Source organism: Lepus europaeus, chromosome 13, assembly GCF_033115175.1.
Source record: "Lepus europaeus isolate LE1 chromosome 13, mLepTim1.pri, whole genome shotgun sequence".
Lineage (NCBI taxonomy): Eukaryota > Metazoa > Chordata > Mammalia > Lagomorpha > Leporidae > Lepus > Lepus europaeus.
The window spans coordinates 17,161,576-17,178,971 of record NC_084839.1 but is presented as its reverse complement, the minus strand read 5'-3'; the positions used below and the strand labels follow the sequence as shown (position 1 = coordinate 17,178,971).

At 40.0% G+C, this 17,396-nt stretch overlaps 1 protein-coding gene across 1 annotated transcript in view; it reads left to right on the top strand.

Annotated features, from left to right (window-relative positions):
- WDR35 (WD repeat domain 35) overlaps nt 1–17,170 on the top strand; it is a 74,020-nt gene extending 56,850 nt beyond the window's left edge. Inside the window, exons 20-27 of the mRNA XM_062209001.1 lie at nt 1,197–1,343; nt 1,963–2,095; nt 4,517–4,627; nt 5,549–5,713; nt 6,533–6,673; nt 7,530–7,686; nt 13,430–13,670; nt 13,991–17,170. Of these exons, the coding sequence (XP_062064985.1) occupies nt 1,197–1,343; nt 1,963–2,095; nt 4,517–4,627; nt 5,549–5,713; nt 6,533–6,673; nt 7,530–7,686; nt 13,430–13,670; nt 13,991–14,141 (1,246 nt within the window). The 3' untranslated portion in view covers nt 14,142–17,170. The remainder of the gene's footprint in view (nt 1–1,196; nt 1,344–1,962; nt 2,096–4,516; nt 4,628–5,548; nt 5,714–6,532; nt 6,674–7,529; nt 7,687–13,429; nt 13,671–13,990) is intronic.
- The last annotated feature ends 226 nt before the right edge of the window (nt 17,171–17,396 follow it).

Here is a 17,396-nt window from a genome sequence, read left to right as displayed (position 1 = left end):
TATCAAGCCCCTTCTATCAGGTTCTATTTGCCTCTCAATCAGAAAACTTAATTGTAGATTAGACAGCACCTTTCTTAGCTCCTCTAATAATGACTCTGTCCTTTGTTCTAGGCCCTGTCTAGTGCACTTGGGCCTCATTCCTTTGTAATCATAACCTCTACTCTACCACCAATGGCTCTACTCCCAACATGTGTGTACTGATGGTCCTCTTCCCCACTTAATGCTGTATAATTGTTCAAACCTGGTAAATGCCACTCTTAGGATCATTGGTTACTATCCTCACTCTGTCTTGTATGACCTTGTCTAAATATGATCAGAGTCGGCAAACTTGGAAGGCTTCCATAGCCTTGGCAACTCATGACGACAGCCTAGGATGGTTACTGGCGCCATAAACTAGAGTGTCAATTTGTTGGGTCAACAACAGGAGCCACTGTGCACTTGCTCCTCATGTGGGATCTCTGTCCTTAATGTGCTGTACAGTGTGATTTAATGCTATAACTAGTACTCAAACAGTATGTTTCACTTTGTGTTTCTATGTGGGTGCAAACTGTTGAAATCTTTATACTAAATTGATCTTCTGTATATAAAGAGAATTGAAAATGAATCTTGATGCAAATGGAAGGGGAGAGGGAGCGGGAGAGGGGAGGGTTGCGGGTGGGAGGGAAGTTATGGGGGGGGGGGAAGCCATTGTAATCCATAAGCTGTACACTGGAAATTTATATTCATTAAATAAAAGTTAAAAAAAAAAGAATAGAAATTTATTTCTTACTGTTCTGGATTCTGGGGAGTACAAGATCAAGGCAAGTTTGGTGTCTGACGAGGGCTGTTCTCTGCTTCCAAGATGGTACTTTGAACACTGTACCTGCACATGGCAGAAAGCAGAGGGCCAAATCTTTGAAACATCTTGTAATGGCATCTATCAGCCCATGAGCTGGACCTAATGACTTCCTGAAAGGCCCCGCCTCTTAGTACTACCGCAGTGGGGATTAAAATTTGGAGGGGACGCATATTCAAACTATAGCATCAGCTCTCTCCATTGCCTCTTACCTGTCAGGCTAAGTAGCTAAAATATTTAGAGTTACCTCATCTGTCTAGTAACTACTGTATTCTCAGTACCTGGAACCATACCTAGTACAGAGTGGGTATTTGATAAATATTTGTCAAATGGATGAATGAATGAATGTCATCATTTGTAGGGATCTCGCTATTGGTCTCCGGCTGAAACTAGGAGACTGGTTTAGAGTACTCCAACTCCTGAAAACTGGGTCTGGTGATGCGGACGACAGTCTCCTTGAGCAAGCCCACAACGCCATTGGAGACTACTTTGCTGATCGACAGAAGTGGTATGTGACTTACCTGGAGCACTTTGTGTGTTCATGCATCCCTTATATTGTAGCTGCCTAAGTGCTGGGAAATAAAGACCATCCTTGTAGATCCCAAAATTCACGTAGTGCTAGATTCACAGTGGAGGGTCAGAGGTCCTTGAAACTGTGAGATAAGCACTGCAAGGTTTGCAGTTGGCAGCCCTAAAACTTGCACTTGGCTCTGCGCAGCTCTCTGCTGTTTGAGCCACAGTGTACAATTCCAAGATGATAGATAATTTATTTCTGAACAAAGTTAAAAATGTATCCTATATCTGTGTATTTTTTAATTAGCTTACTTCCAGAAATCATTGTCTTTTGTGCGTGGAGTTTCAGTTTGATCGATATACTTAGTATTTGTGTCAGTGTTTGAGAATACTACGGATTAAAGCCTTCCTAAGGATATTCAAAGACTGTTACTAGAATATACTGCACACTCTTTAGATTTCTCCCTCTCCCCGACATACACATGCTTCAAAGGTTTTCTGTGGTTGATATGATGAATAGGGTGATCTTACTACTGGTAGTTCTAATGAAGGAACATTTTTGGTAAAAGAGATTTCCATTCGTTTTAAATTTTCTCCTTTTCCTCTTTGCATAGGTTGAATGCTGTACAATATTACGTACAAGGCCGGAACCAGGAGCGCTTAGCTGAATGTTATTATATGTTAGAAGACTATGAGGGATTAGAGAATCTTGCCAATTCACTTCCAGAGAACCACAAGCTGCTTCCAGTAGGTATTTCAAAGTGTAGTTTTGTGGAGTTGATAGGTTATTTTATAAAATTTAATGTTACAGTCTGCAAATAATCTTTGTAATAAGAAAAATTTAAAGTTATTTTATAATTCTATAGTTTTTTAGACACAGAATAATACTTTTAATTATAAAATGCTATATCATTATTCCAGAATACTTGAAAGTAGAGGGGGCAAATCAGTCATGCTACACTACTATGATCACAGTCTTGTATTCCCTTCAGTTTTATATTTTTTTTAAGATTTTTATTTATTTATTTGAGAAGTAGAGCTACAGACAGAGAGAAAGGTCTTCCATCCACTGGTTCACTCCCCAAATAGCAGCAATGGCTGCAGCTGGGCCAGTCTGAAGCCAGGAGTCAGAAGCTTCTTCCTGGTCTCCTACATAGGTGCAGGGGCCCAAGGAGTTGGGCCATCTTCTACTGCTTTTCTGGGCCATTGGCAGAGAGCTGGGTTGGAAGAGGAGCAGCCGGGACACAAACTGGTGCCCATATGGGATGCTGGTGCCTCAGGTGGAGGCTTAGTCTACTATGCCGTAGCACCGGGCCCTATAACATTTCTTTTGAAAGTTAACTGAATACTTGAAATATTTTTAGATGAAGTGACAGATTGCCAGAGATTTGCTTCAGAATAATCTGAAATTATTTGAAATTTGCTAAGCTTGTGTTTGAAAAAGTAGCTCAATTCTATTAGGGTCACAATAAAATATTTAATGTTAAAAAAACTCCCCAAATCAGTGTTCTCTTTCTTTTGAATATCCTTTTTAAGCTTTTTAAAATTAATTGTTGAATACTTTAAATGGATTTGCATTTTATTTGTTTACTATATTAATTGCTAAGCTGAATATTACAGAGTTAATAGCTCTTGGGGTAGGCATCTGATTAGGACACCCATGTCCCATATCTGAGTATCCGAGTTTGATACCTGGCTCCAGCTCCTAACCTCAGCCTCCTGCTGGTGCAGCCCCTAGGAGGCAGCAGTGGTAGCTCAAGGAATTGGGTTCCTACCACCACTTGGGAGTTCCCAGCTCTTGTGTCTGGCCCTGGTACATTTCCGCCATTGTAGGTATTTGGGGGAATAAATCAGAGGATGGAGGCTCTCTCTGTTTGTCTGTCTCCCTGTATTTGTGCCTCTCAAATAAATAAGTAAAAATTAAGGAGAAAACTTAGTTCTGAACTGTAGGATTTGGACAATTGTATGTATCTGTTAATTGGTTGACAAGGATTAACTAGAAATATCATTCGCTTTTCTCTGTTGTGATTTAGAGCAGTTAAGCTTGCAATAATGGCATTTTCACCCACTCTCATCCAGGAAAGAAGCTGAAATGACTCGGAATGCTGGGTGTGGGAAACCACTAGTGTGTCATGTGTTAGTGTCCTGTGTGTCTGATGAAGCAGAAAACATTGTGCTGTAGACGATCCAGAATTGTAGTGTTACTGAGGAAATGCTAATAACAAGTAACTCAAATAATACACATTTTTAAGGAGTAGCGTTCACTTTAAATGCTTTTAGAAGTACATGATACTTACATGGTAAACACAGGATGCACATCTGTGTCTAGTGCGATCACCATCCATACACAAACACCTGTGCTTAGGAGAAGGCTTCCGAAAGCTCATGGGAAATGAGTATTTTCTCTGAATTCCATTCCTTCATGAATCTTCTGAAGCCCCCACTTATGTCGTCATAGGACACAGATGTGAGGAAGTCACCCCAGGCTGTTCCTTACGGATAGTAAGATTATGAGGAACTTTACTTTCTTGGGCTTTGTAAATATTTTCCTCATTAGAATTGTTACTTTATAATCAGACAAATATAAGCATTATTTAAAAGATCTTTGGAAGTGGGGTGGGGAGATAAAAATGAGATATTCTGAAAGGAAAAAAGAGTGACTTGAAAATGGAGATTGCAGACGAAGAGGCAGGGTTTCTTGTGGTTCCCTCACTGCTCTCACCCTCCAGCTGGGGGCTCTGCTCTGGGCCTCGCTGCCTGCACTGGTAAATGGCAGACTTCTCCAGGGCATTTCTTCATGGAGCCATTTGCGAGCTCTGTAAATGCAGGTTTTCCGTAAGCCTGCAACTAATGATTAGCTCTGAACATACTGCCAGTTGTTTTAGCTTGTGATTGGTGGGAGCCTGAGGCTTCTGTACACTGGTGGCTGGCGTGGGAAGAGTGGAGTAGTGCAGTGTCTTCAGGCCCATTGGCAGCCTAAGCCTGCGCGGATCTTAGGGAAACATCCCCTCCGACTTGCAGCCTCTGCCCCATGTCTGTTTAAAGAAAACACCACTCTGACTGCCAGTAAATGTAATATTCATAGGCCCCTGTGGACTTTGGCTGAATTAAAGTGTAAGTGATTTCATTCGTCTGTGAAGTCTGACAGTACCCTTTTTGTCTTTCCAGGAAATAGCACAAATGTTTGTGAGAGTTGGAATGTGTGAACAAGCAGTGGCCGCGTTTTTGAAATGTAATCAACCAAAGGCAGCGGTGGATAGCTGTGTACATCTCAACCAAGTAAGGAACTGGAACCGGGGTCTGTGCGCTTGTGGGCTCAGAAGTTTTTGAGTCAAAGACAAGTTACAGTTGCCATGGTCATCCCGTAGGGACTGCTGCCCGTGTGAGGGCTGGAGAGCTGACCTGCATTTAGTGGAAGGATCCAGCCAGGTGTTCTGTCCCTGAGAGCTGGAGTTTGCTCTTGGCTCTGGAGGTGCCACCATGAGGGGTGACTACTCATAACCAATCTGCAGTGGGAACATGAACAAACCCTGTGCTGTTAGTCTGGCAAATGTGTGTCTGGAAGTAATTTCTTAATTTTCTGCATTTGATTACGGTTGAGTTTTGATCCCAAGAAGGACCAGTTCATGGCTGATCACTGCCTGTGGAAGGAATTGAGTTACTTTATCAATATTTATTTTGGCAAATCTATTTTTCTTACCCTTTATAGAAAACATATTTGACATTTTTATGAGCTGAAATTTAAGTAAAATTAAAGTACAAAATTATAGAAACTGTTGACTATCAAAGAATACCTTTAAATATTTTTCTTAAAGTATTTTATAGAGCTCCATTTACTTAAAAATAATTTTTAAATGTTAAATTTGATAGGATGTTTTCATAACTGAAATTACATGTTTTGTTTTATTGTAAAAATATCTTTTTTTGCTCAGAGTTTGTGCAAGAATAAAATTGGAAGGTTAATGTGATCCTAAATTTTGAAATTTTCCTTTCAGATGCACCTCTGAAGCAAATCAGTCTTAGCTTATTTATTCATTTTGACACATATTTAGCTTATAGAAATTATAATCACTCTGAATTTAAGTGATTTTCAAGACATAAATCAGTTTTTTATTCTGAGTTGTGTTATTTATTATCTTAAATTATTTTACATTTTGTGAGTATAAATAGTTGAGTGAATGGTGTATTTTTTTTTCCTAGTGGAACAAAGCTGTTGAGTTGGCTAAGAGTCATAGTATGAAAGAAATTGGGCCCCTGTTAGCTAGGTACGCATCTCACTTACTGGAGAAGAACAAAACTCTTGATGCCATAGAGCTCTATCGGAAAGCCAATTATTTTTTCGATGCCGCTAAACTGATGTTTAAGGTAATGTCTCAGTCTTGGTGAGTATTTGGTTTATCCTAGCTACGGGTCTTTTTTATATGTTAAAGGACACATTTTCCATTTTCTGTGGAAACAAATATTTGTTACAGCGAAATCTCTCTGATTTTATTACTAGTGGAACAATGTGTTATTTATATGATTACCTTTCACCACAAGGCTATTAACATTGGCATTTAAACAAGGACACGTTTAATGCTGAAGTTAATGAAGAATTAAAGAATTTACTGGGAACTCAAAGTACGGTTTCCCTTAGCTGACAGTTAAATCCTGTCAGTAGTAGGGTTGTGAGTCCTTTTCAGTGTGTAAGTCTTAAACATTACACTTTCACAATATTTATTTGGAGGGACTTTAGCTAGAGCAATATTCATGTGTCTAAATTTTACCTTCTGTTCTCTTCCCATTTAACTTAAAGAAAAGGGAAGAATTTCCCTCAAAATCAAGTAAAAGACTTCTGAGGGCTGCATCATCCTAAGAGCGTCACTTCTTTGTGTACGTGAACTTGATTCTTAGAATCTCTGCTGTGGAAGGCACCGCCCCTTCCACCGCACTTCCCTGGCTCTGGTTGAGTGATTTGCCAGTGGCTGTTGTTTTCTGACGTTGATTTGAGTTCTAACTCCAGGGCCTACGTACAGAAGTACTGAAGAAAAGAAAATGGGTTTAAAATATTTACCAGTAACATGTAGTATTTATATTCCATTCTCCTTTTTTAGAGAATTAAATTTTAATTAATCTTGGAAATGATTATATTTGTACAAATATAGATTAAGAAATACCTTCTCTAAATCCTTTCAATATGTGAAGATTGCCGATGAAGAGGCCAAGAAAAGAACTAAACCCTTGCGTGTTAAGAAGCTGTATGTTCTCGCAGCGTTACTTATAGAGCAATACCATGAACAAGTGAAAAATGCCCAACGAGGAAAAGTTCAAGGAAAGAATTCAGAGGTAAGGTAGAATTTTCAATAACATTAATTCATTTAAATAATCTGAAGTGTTTAAGACTAAAATGAGGCCTGCCAACTTCTCTTTACGGACAGGTCATTTAGCTTGCATTTCTGCGTCTGTTTCCCTAATAAGTAAGTTTCAGGCTTCTGTTTCACCCTGGCCCAGTCGCAGCTGTTGTGAACATTTGGGGTGGGAACCAGCAGATGGAAGATCTCTGTCTGTCTCTATCTTTAAAAAAAAATTTTTTTTTAATTTCCTAGCCTAGTAAATGCTCCTTCCTAAACAGTGAGTTTTTACAACTTTCCTGGAATATGTAGATTATGTGTTAATGAACCTAATATTAAGTTTAATCAATTCTGTATTAAAGTATGATTACACCAGTTTAACAAAATGAATTATAATGGAAAAAATTCAGCCTATAATGACAGTTTTGTAATCAGAAAATCTGCTAATTTAGGAATGAGCATTTGGCACAGTGGTTAAGCTGCCTGCTTGGGATACCTGCAGCCCATAATGCAGTGCCTGGTTCAGCTGCTGGCTGCTCTGCGTTTGATCCAGTCTCTGCTAATGCCCATGGTGGGAGGCAGCAGGTAGTGGCTCTGGTTCTTGGGCTCCTGCACCATGTTGGAGACCCTTCTGGCTGCTCCTCTGGCTCACCCTGGCTTTTGCAGACATGTGGGGAGTGAACCAGCAGATGGAAGATCTGTCTATCTCTCCTCCTTTCAAATAAAAAAATTAAAAATCTGCTTATTTCAACATTTTAATGCATAACAGTTTCAGAAACTATGTTCATTGCAGTGATCATGGTTAGGTGGGAGTTGATACTGATGGAGACGGTGGCTGCCTTTATCTGTAGGCCACTTCTGCACTGGCTGGTTTGCTGGAAGAGGAGGTTCTGTCTCCAGCTGGTCGTCTCACAGACAATGCGTGGAGAGGGGCGGAGGCGTACCACTTCTTCATTCTCGCACAGAGGCAGCTCTACGAGGGCTACGCTGACACCGCATTGAAGACAGGTGGGCCTGGCATCTATTGTGTGTAGTCAGCTGAGTGTGGCGGGGCAGCTCCTTTGTTTGTCTTTATGTTAATTTTAATAACATTTCTCCTATGGACTTATTTTCATATGTTTGAGATTATGCTGCATATAATTTGTTTTGTGAATTCCTGTTTTTGAACTTCTAATTTTTCTTTTTACATTAAATGCAGTATATATAGTTGACAGAAATATCAGAAGTTTGAGATAAGCAGAAAGAACATGTATAATGTGCAGTGGATGTCCATTCAAATATTTAATATCCTTCTCTGTAGCTCTCTTGATATACACGTACTTTTAAAATAAGAAGAAAGGGGCCAGCGCTGTGGCTTAATAGGCTGGGCCTCTGCCTGTGGCTCCAGCATCCTAAATGGGCACCAGTTCAAGTCCCAGCTGCTCCTTTTCTGATCCTGGTCTCTACTATGGCCTGGGAAGGCAGTAGAAGATGGCCTAAGTGCTTGGGCCCCTGCACCCGAGTAGGAGACCTGGAAGAGTCTCCTGGCTTCGGATCAGCCCAGCTCTGGCCGTTACGGCCTTTTGGGGAGTGAACCAGCAGATGAAAGACCTTTCTCTCTGTTTGTAACTCTCTCTCTCAAATAAATAAATAAATAAATAAAATCTTAAAAAAAAAAAAGGAACAAAAAAAAAAAGAAGGTACACTTTTGTGTACTTTTTAAAAACAAGGATATGTTATAAAATATTTTAAGATTTGCATATATTTCTAAAACATTTGAAATTATTTATAAGATGATACTCAGCTAATAATCTCAACTAAAACAAAAAGAGAAAGAAAAAAGGTGGCTGGCGCTGCGGCTCACTAGGCTAATCCTCCGCCTGCGGCAGCAGCACCCTGGGCTCTAGTCCCGGTCAGGGCGCCAGATGCTGTCTGGGTTGCCCCTCTTCCAGGCCAGTCCTCTGCTGTGGTCTGGGAGTGCAGTGGAGGATGGCCCCAGTGCTTGGGCCCTGCACCCCATGGGAGACCACGAGGAAGCACCTGGCTCTTGATCAGCGCCGGCCGGCCGCAGCAGCCATTTTGGGGGGTGAGCCAACGGAAGGAAGGCCTTTCTCTCTGTCTCTCTCTCTCACTGTCTAACTCTGCCTGTCAAAAAAATAAAAATACAAAAGAAAAAAGGTAAAATAATGATTCAGAAATAATCATTGCTAACATTTGGGCAGACTTCCTGGTAGGCATTACTCTATGCCAGGCTTCCTTTTCCCTTCAAGAATATGTCATTATTTTTCTTTACTGGAAAATGTGGAAACATTCATTTTTTTTTTTTTTTTTTTGACAAGCAGAGTGGACAGTGAGAGAGAGAGACAGAGAGAAAGGTCTTCCTTTGCTGTTGGTTCACCCTCCAATGGCTGGCGCGCTGTGGCCAACTCATCGCGCTGATCCGAAGCCAGGAGCCAGGTGCTTCTCCTGGTCTCCCTTGCGGGTGCAGGGCCCAAGCACTTGGGCCATCCTCCACTGCACTCCCAGGCCACAGCAGAGAGCTGGACTGGAAGAGGGGCAACCGGGACAGAATCCAATGCCCTGACTGGGACTAGAACTCGGTGTGCCGGCGCCGCAGGTGGAGGATTAGCCTAGTGAGCTGCTGCGCCGGCCAATATTCATCATTTTTAATAGCTACCCAATATTCAGTGGTCTTTGTAGGCTGTGATTTATAGTGTACTTGTATTTACATGCAATATCAAGATCTTAATTTCTTCTGGATTAACAACAGTCAGAGATGTTTAGAGTTTTAGGGATGTTGACTCCACGGGGTGTAACCTTGAGAATGACGTTACAAACCACAGCACACGGGCACTGGACTCTTCCTGCTCCCTCCGCTTGGCCGCGGCTGCAGTGCAAACACTGTCACAATCCACCCCACCCTCCTCTGTCACGTTCGGTGTGACGCCCTGAAATCACCACATTGTGGTCCCTGGACAGTGTGAGTCCTTAGTGTTAGCTGTGATGATGATACAAATAGTGTTTTGGTACTGTTTCATCTGTCATTCTTTTACTTATGTTTAATGCTTAGGAAGTTTTTTACTTCAATGTTTTAAAATACTATATTTTTTTATAATTTCTGAGTTATCCTAAAGCCATTTGTTAATCATCTTATTATGTCTTCACAGATTTAAAATTCTGCCTTCGCGAAACTGAATTTATATTTTTAATCTCTTCCTAGACTGTTATTTTCTATTCATGTATTTCTGTGCCAGCACTGACCTTGTATTTGCTTTTACATTTTATATCTGGAATTTAAGCTCTACTTCTCACTAGTCTTACTTTTGGAAAAATAGTTTGGGTATTTTTTCCTGTATTTGTTCATACAGATCAGGCTTACACTTTTTTGAGAGGGGAGAGTTTCAATGAAGTCTCATTGAGTTTTGAATTAGAATTGCATTAGTCTATTGATATTGAGACCTCAGTATGTGTGCTTATGAATTTTCTCATCCAGAAACATCATTTAAAAATGTTTTATTAGTATAAAGAGAACAGATTTCATATATTTTGGAGGAACAATTCTAAGAAGATAGCTGTATTTCCCTCCCTCCCTTTCTCCTTCCTTCAGTCCCATTCCTTCCTTTTTTGCTTTAATTTCAGTCCACTCTATAATCACAGGCTTAATGCCCCGCTAATCATAATATTCAACAAGTAAAAGTAGGAGACCACAGTTCCACAGGAGTATAAACAAGGGCTAAAAACAGTCAAATCGCAAGATTCCATTTCATTCCTATACATTTTTTTGTATTCTATGTTAACTGTCATACATCAGAGAAAATGTATGATACTTGTCTTTTTGGGACTGTCTTATTTCACTAAAAATAATGGTTTCTAGTTTTATCTGTTTTGTTGCAAAAGACAAGATTTCATTCTTTTTTATGGCTGAGTAATATTCCATATTGTATATATACCATATTATCTGTATCCGGTCATCAGAGTTGATGGACCGTTGGCTTGATTTCAAATCTTAGCTATTGTGAGTTGAACTGCAATAAGCATGGGGTATAGATAACTCTTTCATGTGCTGATTTCATTTCCTTTGGGTAAATTCCAAGGAGTGAGATGGCAGGTCATTTGGTAGATCTATTTTCAGATCAGAAACATCAGCTTTAAAAAAACATTTGAGTATCTGTTTTTCTCCTAAGATTTGTAATTTTTCCCTTGTATGTGCAAGCATTTCTTTTTATTATTTATTTATTTATTTATTGGCAGGCAGAGTTAGACTGAGAGAGAGAGAGACAGAGAAAGGCCTTCCTTTTCCGTTGGTTCACCCCCTCAAGTGGCCACTACGGCCGGCGCACTGCGGCCGCTGCGCTGTGGCAATCCGAAGCCAGGAGCCAGGTGCCTCCTCCTGGTCTCCCATGCAGGTGCAGGGCCCAAGCACTTGGGCCATCCTCCACTGTACTCCCAGGCCACAACAGAGAGCTGGACTGGAAGAGAAGCAACCAGGACAAAACCGGCGCCCCAACCGGGACTAGAACCCGGGGTGCCAGTGCTGCAGGCAAAGGATCAGCCAAGTGAGCTGTAGTGTGGCAAGCATTTTTTTAAATATTTCTTTCAGAGTTTATTCCTGTTTTTGTTGACAGTAACGGTGGGATTGTGAAATTTTTAAATTTAGTTTTATATAGAAATCATTTTTATTTTATGCATTTATTTCTGAACTGACTTTAATTGAATAATATGTGATATAAGTTGTGCACTGTTAAAATGGTTGTATTTTATACCATTTATACATCATTTCTAGACTTAATAAGAAAAATTAGACCTTAACCTTGAAATTCTTCTACTGGGTGAATGTATCCATATACTTTAGTAATGATCCAAAACAATGTATGCCTTATATTATTATTGCCTGTGAGCCTATTGTGTCCTGGGTGTAAAATTAGGGGGTATTGTTTATTAACAACTAATTGAATATATTTTTTACAAATTTCTTTCAGTAAACATGTACATTCTTGTCCCCAAATCCAGTTTATAGGACTCTAACTGTAAAATACTGAGTGTATTTAAATTTGTTTTTTAGAATTTTATATATACAATAAAGTATTTTTATAATTACAAGATATAGAGAAGAAAATACAATTTGGTTACAACTCTCATTTAGTTCTACAGAATATTTTTTTAAATTTTTTTTATTTATTTGACAGAGTTAGACAGTGAGAGAGAGAGAGAAAGGTCTTCCTTCCATTGGTTCACCCCTCAAATGGCCGCCATGGCCTGAACTGCGCTGATCCGAAGCCAGGAGCCAGGTACCTCCTCCCGGTCTCCCATGCGGGTGCAGGGCCCAAGGACCTGGGCCATCCTCCACTGCCCTCCCGGGCCACAGCAGAAAGCTGGACTGGAAGAGGAAGAACCGGGACTAAACCCCGGTGCCCATATGGGATGCCGGCGCCACAGGTGGAGGACTAACCAAGTGAGCCACGGTGCTGCCCCTCCAGAATATTTTTTTTAAAAGATTTTATTTTCCATGTAGAACAATTTCAAATACAATATGGAGGCCTCTGGGGCTGGTGCCATGGCATAGCAGGTTAAGCTTGCACCTGTGGGATTGGTATTCCATATGGGCATTGGTACGAGTCCCTGCTGCTCCACTTCCAATCCAGCTCTCTGCTATGGCCTGGGAAAGCAGTGGAAGATGGACCAAGTGCTTGGGCCCCTGCACCCACATGGGAGACCCAGAGGAGGCTCCAGGCTCCTGGCTTTTGCCTAGCCCAGCCATGGCTGTTGCTGCCATTTGGGGGAGTGACCAGCGGAAGGAAGATATCTCTCTGTCTCTCCTCCTCTCTTGAAAAACAAAACAAACAAACAAACAAAAAAACAAGAAACAGTATGGAGGCAATTAAAGTAAGTTTTCTGAACAACTTAGATGCTCATTTTTCCTTTTCCTCAAAGTCTTATTCTTTGAGTTAGACAAATAAAAAGGCAATGATTTGCTCAAAGATATGGAGAGACCACAGGATCTTGTACTGCTTTGCTTTATTTTACAAAAATAAATAAATAAATAAATAAATAATGGGATACTATCTTGAGAATTATGAACACTATAGTTTAATGTTAACTTTGGAATGCCACAGAAATTTCTAATTTAAGTCAAAGAAAACATGCTTTTTTTTAAAAAAAGATTGATTTATTTATTTGAAAGGCAGAGTTACAGGGAGACAGAAGCAGGGCAGAGAGAAATCTTCCAACTGCTGGTTCACTCCCCAGATGGCTGCAATGGCCAGAGCTGCACCAATCTGAAGCCAGGAGCCAGGAGCTTCTTCTGGGTCTCCCACGCAGGTGCAGGGGCCCAAGGGCTTGGGCCATCGTCTGCTGCTTTCTCAGGCCATAGCAGAGAGCTAGACAGGAAGTGGAGCAGCCAGGATTTGAACTGGCGCCCATATAGGATGCTGGCGCTGCAGGTGACTTCTTTACCTGCTACACCACAGCGCCTTACTCAAAAGATGGTGTTTTGTCACCAACATTTGTTTTTGTCTGTGTGTACACTTCTAAGTGGGCATAGCCATCTGCACCATTTAAATGTTTCACAGAACCCGAGCCGTTAACTGGCTTCACAGAACCTTGGTGATCTCAAACGTACTTCTTCCTCCAGCATTCCTGTCTCTAAACATTGTTTTCTTGAAGATTTGTTAAAGTTTATGTGGGTTAAACCAAAACGCATGAACGCAGAGTCTTCCCCAGGTTTGCTCCTCTCATGACTGTTTACCAAGCCCACGTTGTCTTCTCTTTGCAGCTCTTCACCTGAGAGACTATGAAGACATCATCCCTGCTGTCGAGATCTACTCTCTGCTAGCACTCTGCGCCTGCGCCAGTAGAGCTTTTGGTACTTGTTCCAAAGCCTTTATTAAACTTGAATCTTTAGAGACCCTCAGTTCAGAGCAGAAGCAGCAGTATGAAGATCTTGCTCTGGAAATCTTCACCAAACACACTCCGAAAGATAACAGGAAGTCGGAACTGGACAGCCTTCTTGAAGGGTAGGCTACCTCTGAGTAGTAGATGCCCTTCTAGCTCACTGGCAGCTTGGATTTCTGCATGCGTAAAGTCTAATGAAACCGCTAAAACTTGAAGTAATTTGCCCTACCATTTACTCCATTGTATGTAGCCTTTCAAGTATATCAATACAGTAGTTCTTCATTGGGAGAAAAGTTTTTATTTGAAAACTTTTTTTGAAATAGAAGTATTTTATTTGAAGTTTATTTTGAAAATGTTTCATTTGGTTTTTAAGTACATTAAGTAAAGTTAGACTGATTAGATATTTTAAAGTATAACTGACATTTTCCCTTTATTTTTATAGCGGAGAAGGAAAACTACCAACATGCATTGCCACAGGAAGCCCCATTACTGAGTATCAGTTCTGGATGTGCAGCGTATGCAAGCACTGCGTTCTTGCCCAGGAAATACGCAACTACAACTTCTGTCCGCTGTGCCACAGTTCGGTGGGCTAAAGAAGTGATGAACTATATATATCATTGTGAAAAACATGTAGCATATGTAATATGTAAATGTGTATGAAGGTTGATTTTCATAAGTTCTATATTTTGTAGTTATATTTTTATAGAATATATATATAATGAATAAAATGCAGCTACTTATAGAAATACAGCTATGAAATAATAAGGCTGATTTTTATATAAAATATATGGAAATCAATCTTATTTTCTATCTCTATTATTTTTCTATATATGATCTGTCTTGTAGTTGGTTATGTGATTCCAGGAAAATATTCCAAATAAGAAATGTTTTTTCCTATAGTTTCAAGGTTACTGATTTATTAAAACATCTTGGGAGTTGGGGATTAAGGAGGTATGGGAAGGGGCAGAGTTGAACTCAGGGAGTTGACATCGGCCGTATTAGCAAGAGGTCAAGCTATTGTAGTGTTGAAATGAGCACTTTCTAGCTGAATTTACTTTAAATATTGACTGTCTTCTATATTTTTCTTATCAGAAGTGAGGAGATAGCATTGTAAGAACATTTTTATAATTTGTATTTTTTTAAAGCCTTATTCTTCATCCTTTAAAAAAACCTATCCTTTTAGCCTTATTCAAGAGGTAGAAGTTGATAGTTACTCTTTCATTCCATTGTGCAGAAAACTGGGCTGCACAATGGAATCAATACAGAAATATCCATTTTGTAGGTACAATTTCAGTTGAAACATTGTCACCAGGTTGGACCCTTCTTGCTATAGGAGTGGTTCTTGAAAATATCTGTTTTGATTTATTGTCATTCATGTAAAAGAGTTGTGATAAATAATTGATAATTTCTGACTTCTCTTACATAGCTACTAGTGTTCTCTTTTTATTTTTTGTGAACTCACATCCTCTCATTTTGTAGCTCAAGACCAGACTTTAGCACTATTTCATCAAGATTAGTTGCCTGGCTGATATTTAGTGGAGACAATAAATAAAGAAAAATATGCAGCATTGCTGCTACAGCCACAGTACTAAGATTAATTTACTCTCTAAATGTAGTATGTTTCTGATAGACAGTGAGCTCATGTGCTGATTAAAATGAAATCAGTCTTTGAAGTTTCTTTGTTCATGTGTCTTGCAGGAAATTACTGGTACAGTGGCAGCCTACAAATATGCTCCCAAGCAATCGGTCGCAGAGGTCACAGGACAGACAGGTTCATGAGAATGCTCTAAATGTGTTTTATTGAACAGGTGACATGCACAGAGAACACTGAGAAGGGGTGGTGGGTTGACTCTATCGTGCAGCGTGCCAGGTACTGAGAACAGCACAGAATGTGAATCCTGGATGAAGTGATGCTCTGTGTCCTACCTCTCACTCGGTTGTGTCAGCCTCCCCCAGCGGGGAGTTATGGAGAGAACCAGAGCTGAGGTTTGAGGCAGGGACTCAGTCAGACGGAGTGTGTCTTGAGGCCAGCAGCGCACACTTGCTCTACAGAAAAGGCTCAGGGGCAAGTACACCTGGCCAAGCTGTGGCTTGCCAGTTAGTCTGCTGAGCAGCCATGGGCTTTGCAGGCAAGAATAAGTATGACCGATGGATAATTGAGTCAAGACCTCACACACACTAAGGGCCTCGTAGGGGTCAAGCATACTCAGTGTGTCATAAATATTTTAGTGCCTTTGTTGCCTTTTGTATTTTTCCTGCTTCATGAATATGGGTAATCTCTTGCTTTCTCTTTCTATCTGTGGTCATGCATATATATTCTATTAACTGATTCTAAAATGTCTCATAAGTTACTTATCTAAATATAACACAATGAATTTCCTGTGTTCCTTTTGTTTTCTCTATAGAATAGAATATTTACGCTTATCAAAAATTATATTTTAACAAAGAGATTGGCCCGAGAGACTCTTTTATTGAACTTGATTACATTTTTCTATAGGACTTTCTATTTTTCTTTGCCTCATCCATGAAAGAGAAATGTCCAGGGGTGTAGAGATGGCTCACCTGGGTGAAGTGTCCTGCAGGACATTTTGTTCAGAGCTGTGATGTTTGCTCTTTGGCCTGATGCCTGAATATCTTTTCTTCTTTTTTCCCTTTACTAGCCCAGGAATCAGCTGAGAGCTCATTAGATTGTCACGCCACTAGCCCTTACTGTGAGCTTTTGATTATACTTCCATTTGCTTGAATCCAGAATCATCTGTTGACCCTCAAGCTTCTTCTAACCTCTTATCACCATAAATCCTATGACGCTTGAGCCTTATAACTTTTCCTTTACCTAATTATTTCAAATAGATCTTGAGTTGCGGTAGATGACCTTCTTGTTCAGTTTTGATTTAGAAACCAAAAGCTCTTTAAAAAAAGTTCATACCTTGTGTACCTGCTTATCGTGTACATGTATGTGTACATGTACATGTATGTGTACCTCTTTTATACTATAAAAATTTATGGCTCTTTGGGATCCATATCTGTGGAAGTTTTAATGAACTGCCATAATGTCTTTTGGACTTCTGTCAGAAATGGTACTAGAGAGAAAACCCATCCCACAGAATGAATTGATCCTATTGGTTTTATTCAACATGAAGGAAACTTCAAGATAACAGACTAATAAACTCTCCCCGACACAGAGAAGCAAAAATGATCTATGTAAAACAAATAGAGACAAATTAGATAGACAGAATTAGGTAGTATATTGAAGATAGCATAAAGAAGCAGTTGTGTTTTCTCTCTTCATTCAATAAACGTGAAATGGCTCACTTTGAATAATGCTGAGTTGTTCTTTATCATAAAACTTGCCTGGAATTATGTTATATTTCAAAGTAGTATGGTAGACCAAGCTGTGGCAATGATGGAACCAGCTGATAAAGCTGCACACACACAATGTACCTAACAAGTAACACGCCCTGAGCATTGTTGACTTGCTGTCATTCACAGATGCTAATTTCCTTACGAATTGTTCTACTGCAATGCATTTTGAAACGATATTTCTGTATTTCCAGAGCTGAGATCTTAGGTTTTATGAGGTATTAACTGAAAAATATGAAAATAAATCCTGAAGCAAAAATGACTTGTGTTCCTTTATCTATAACTATGGATTACATGGTGTTTGCTTTGATTTCATGTAAACATTTTCATGGGTGCTGGGTAGGAGAGTATTTGGCTCCAGATGGACAGGGGGACAGGGAGCAGGAGGTACAATGGAGGTACAATGGATGTGCAACACCGCTTTGCTACCAAATTGGGGGGAAACAGCAACCTTATAAAGGTACTAGTTTGGGGTGAGCATTGTGGCT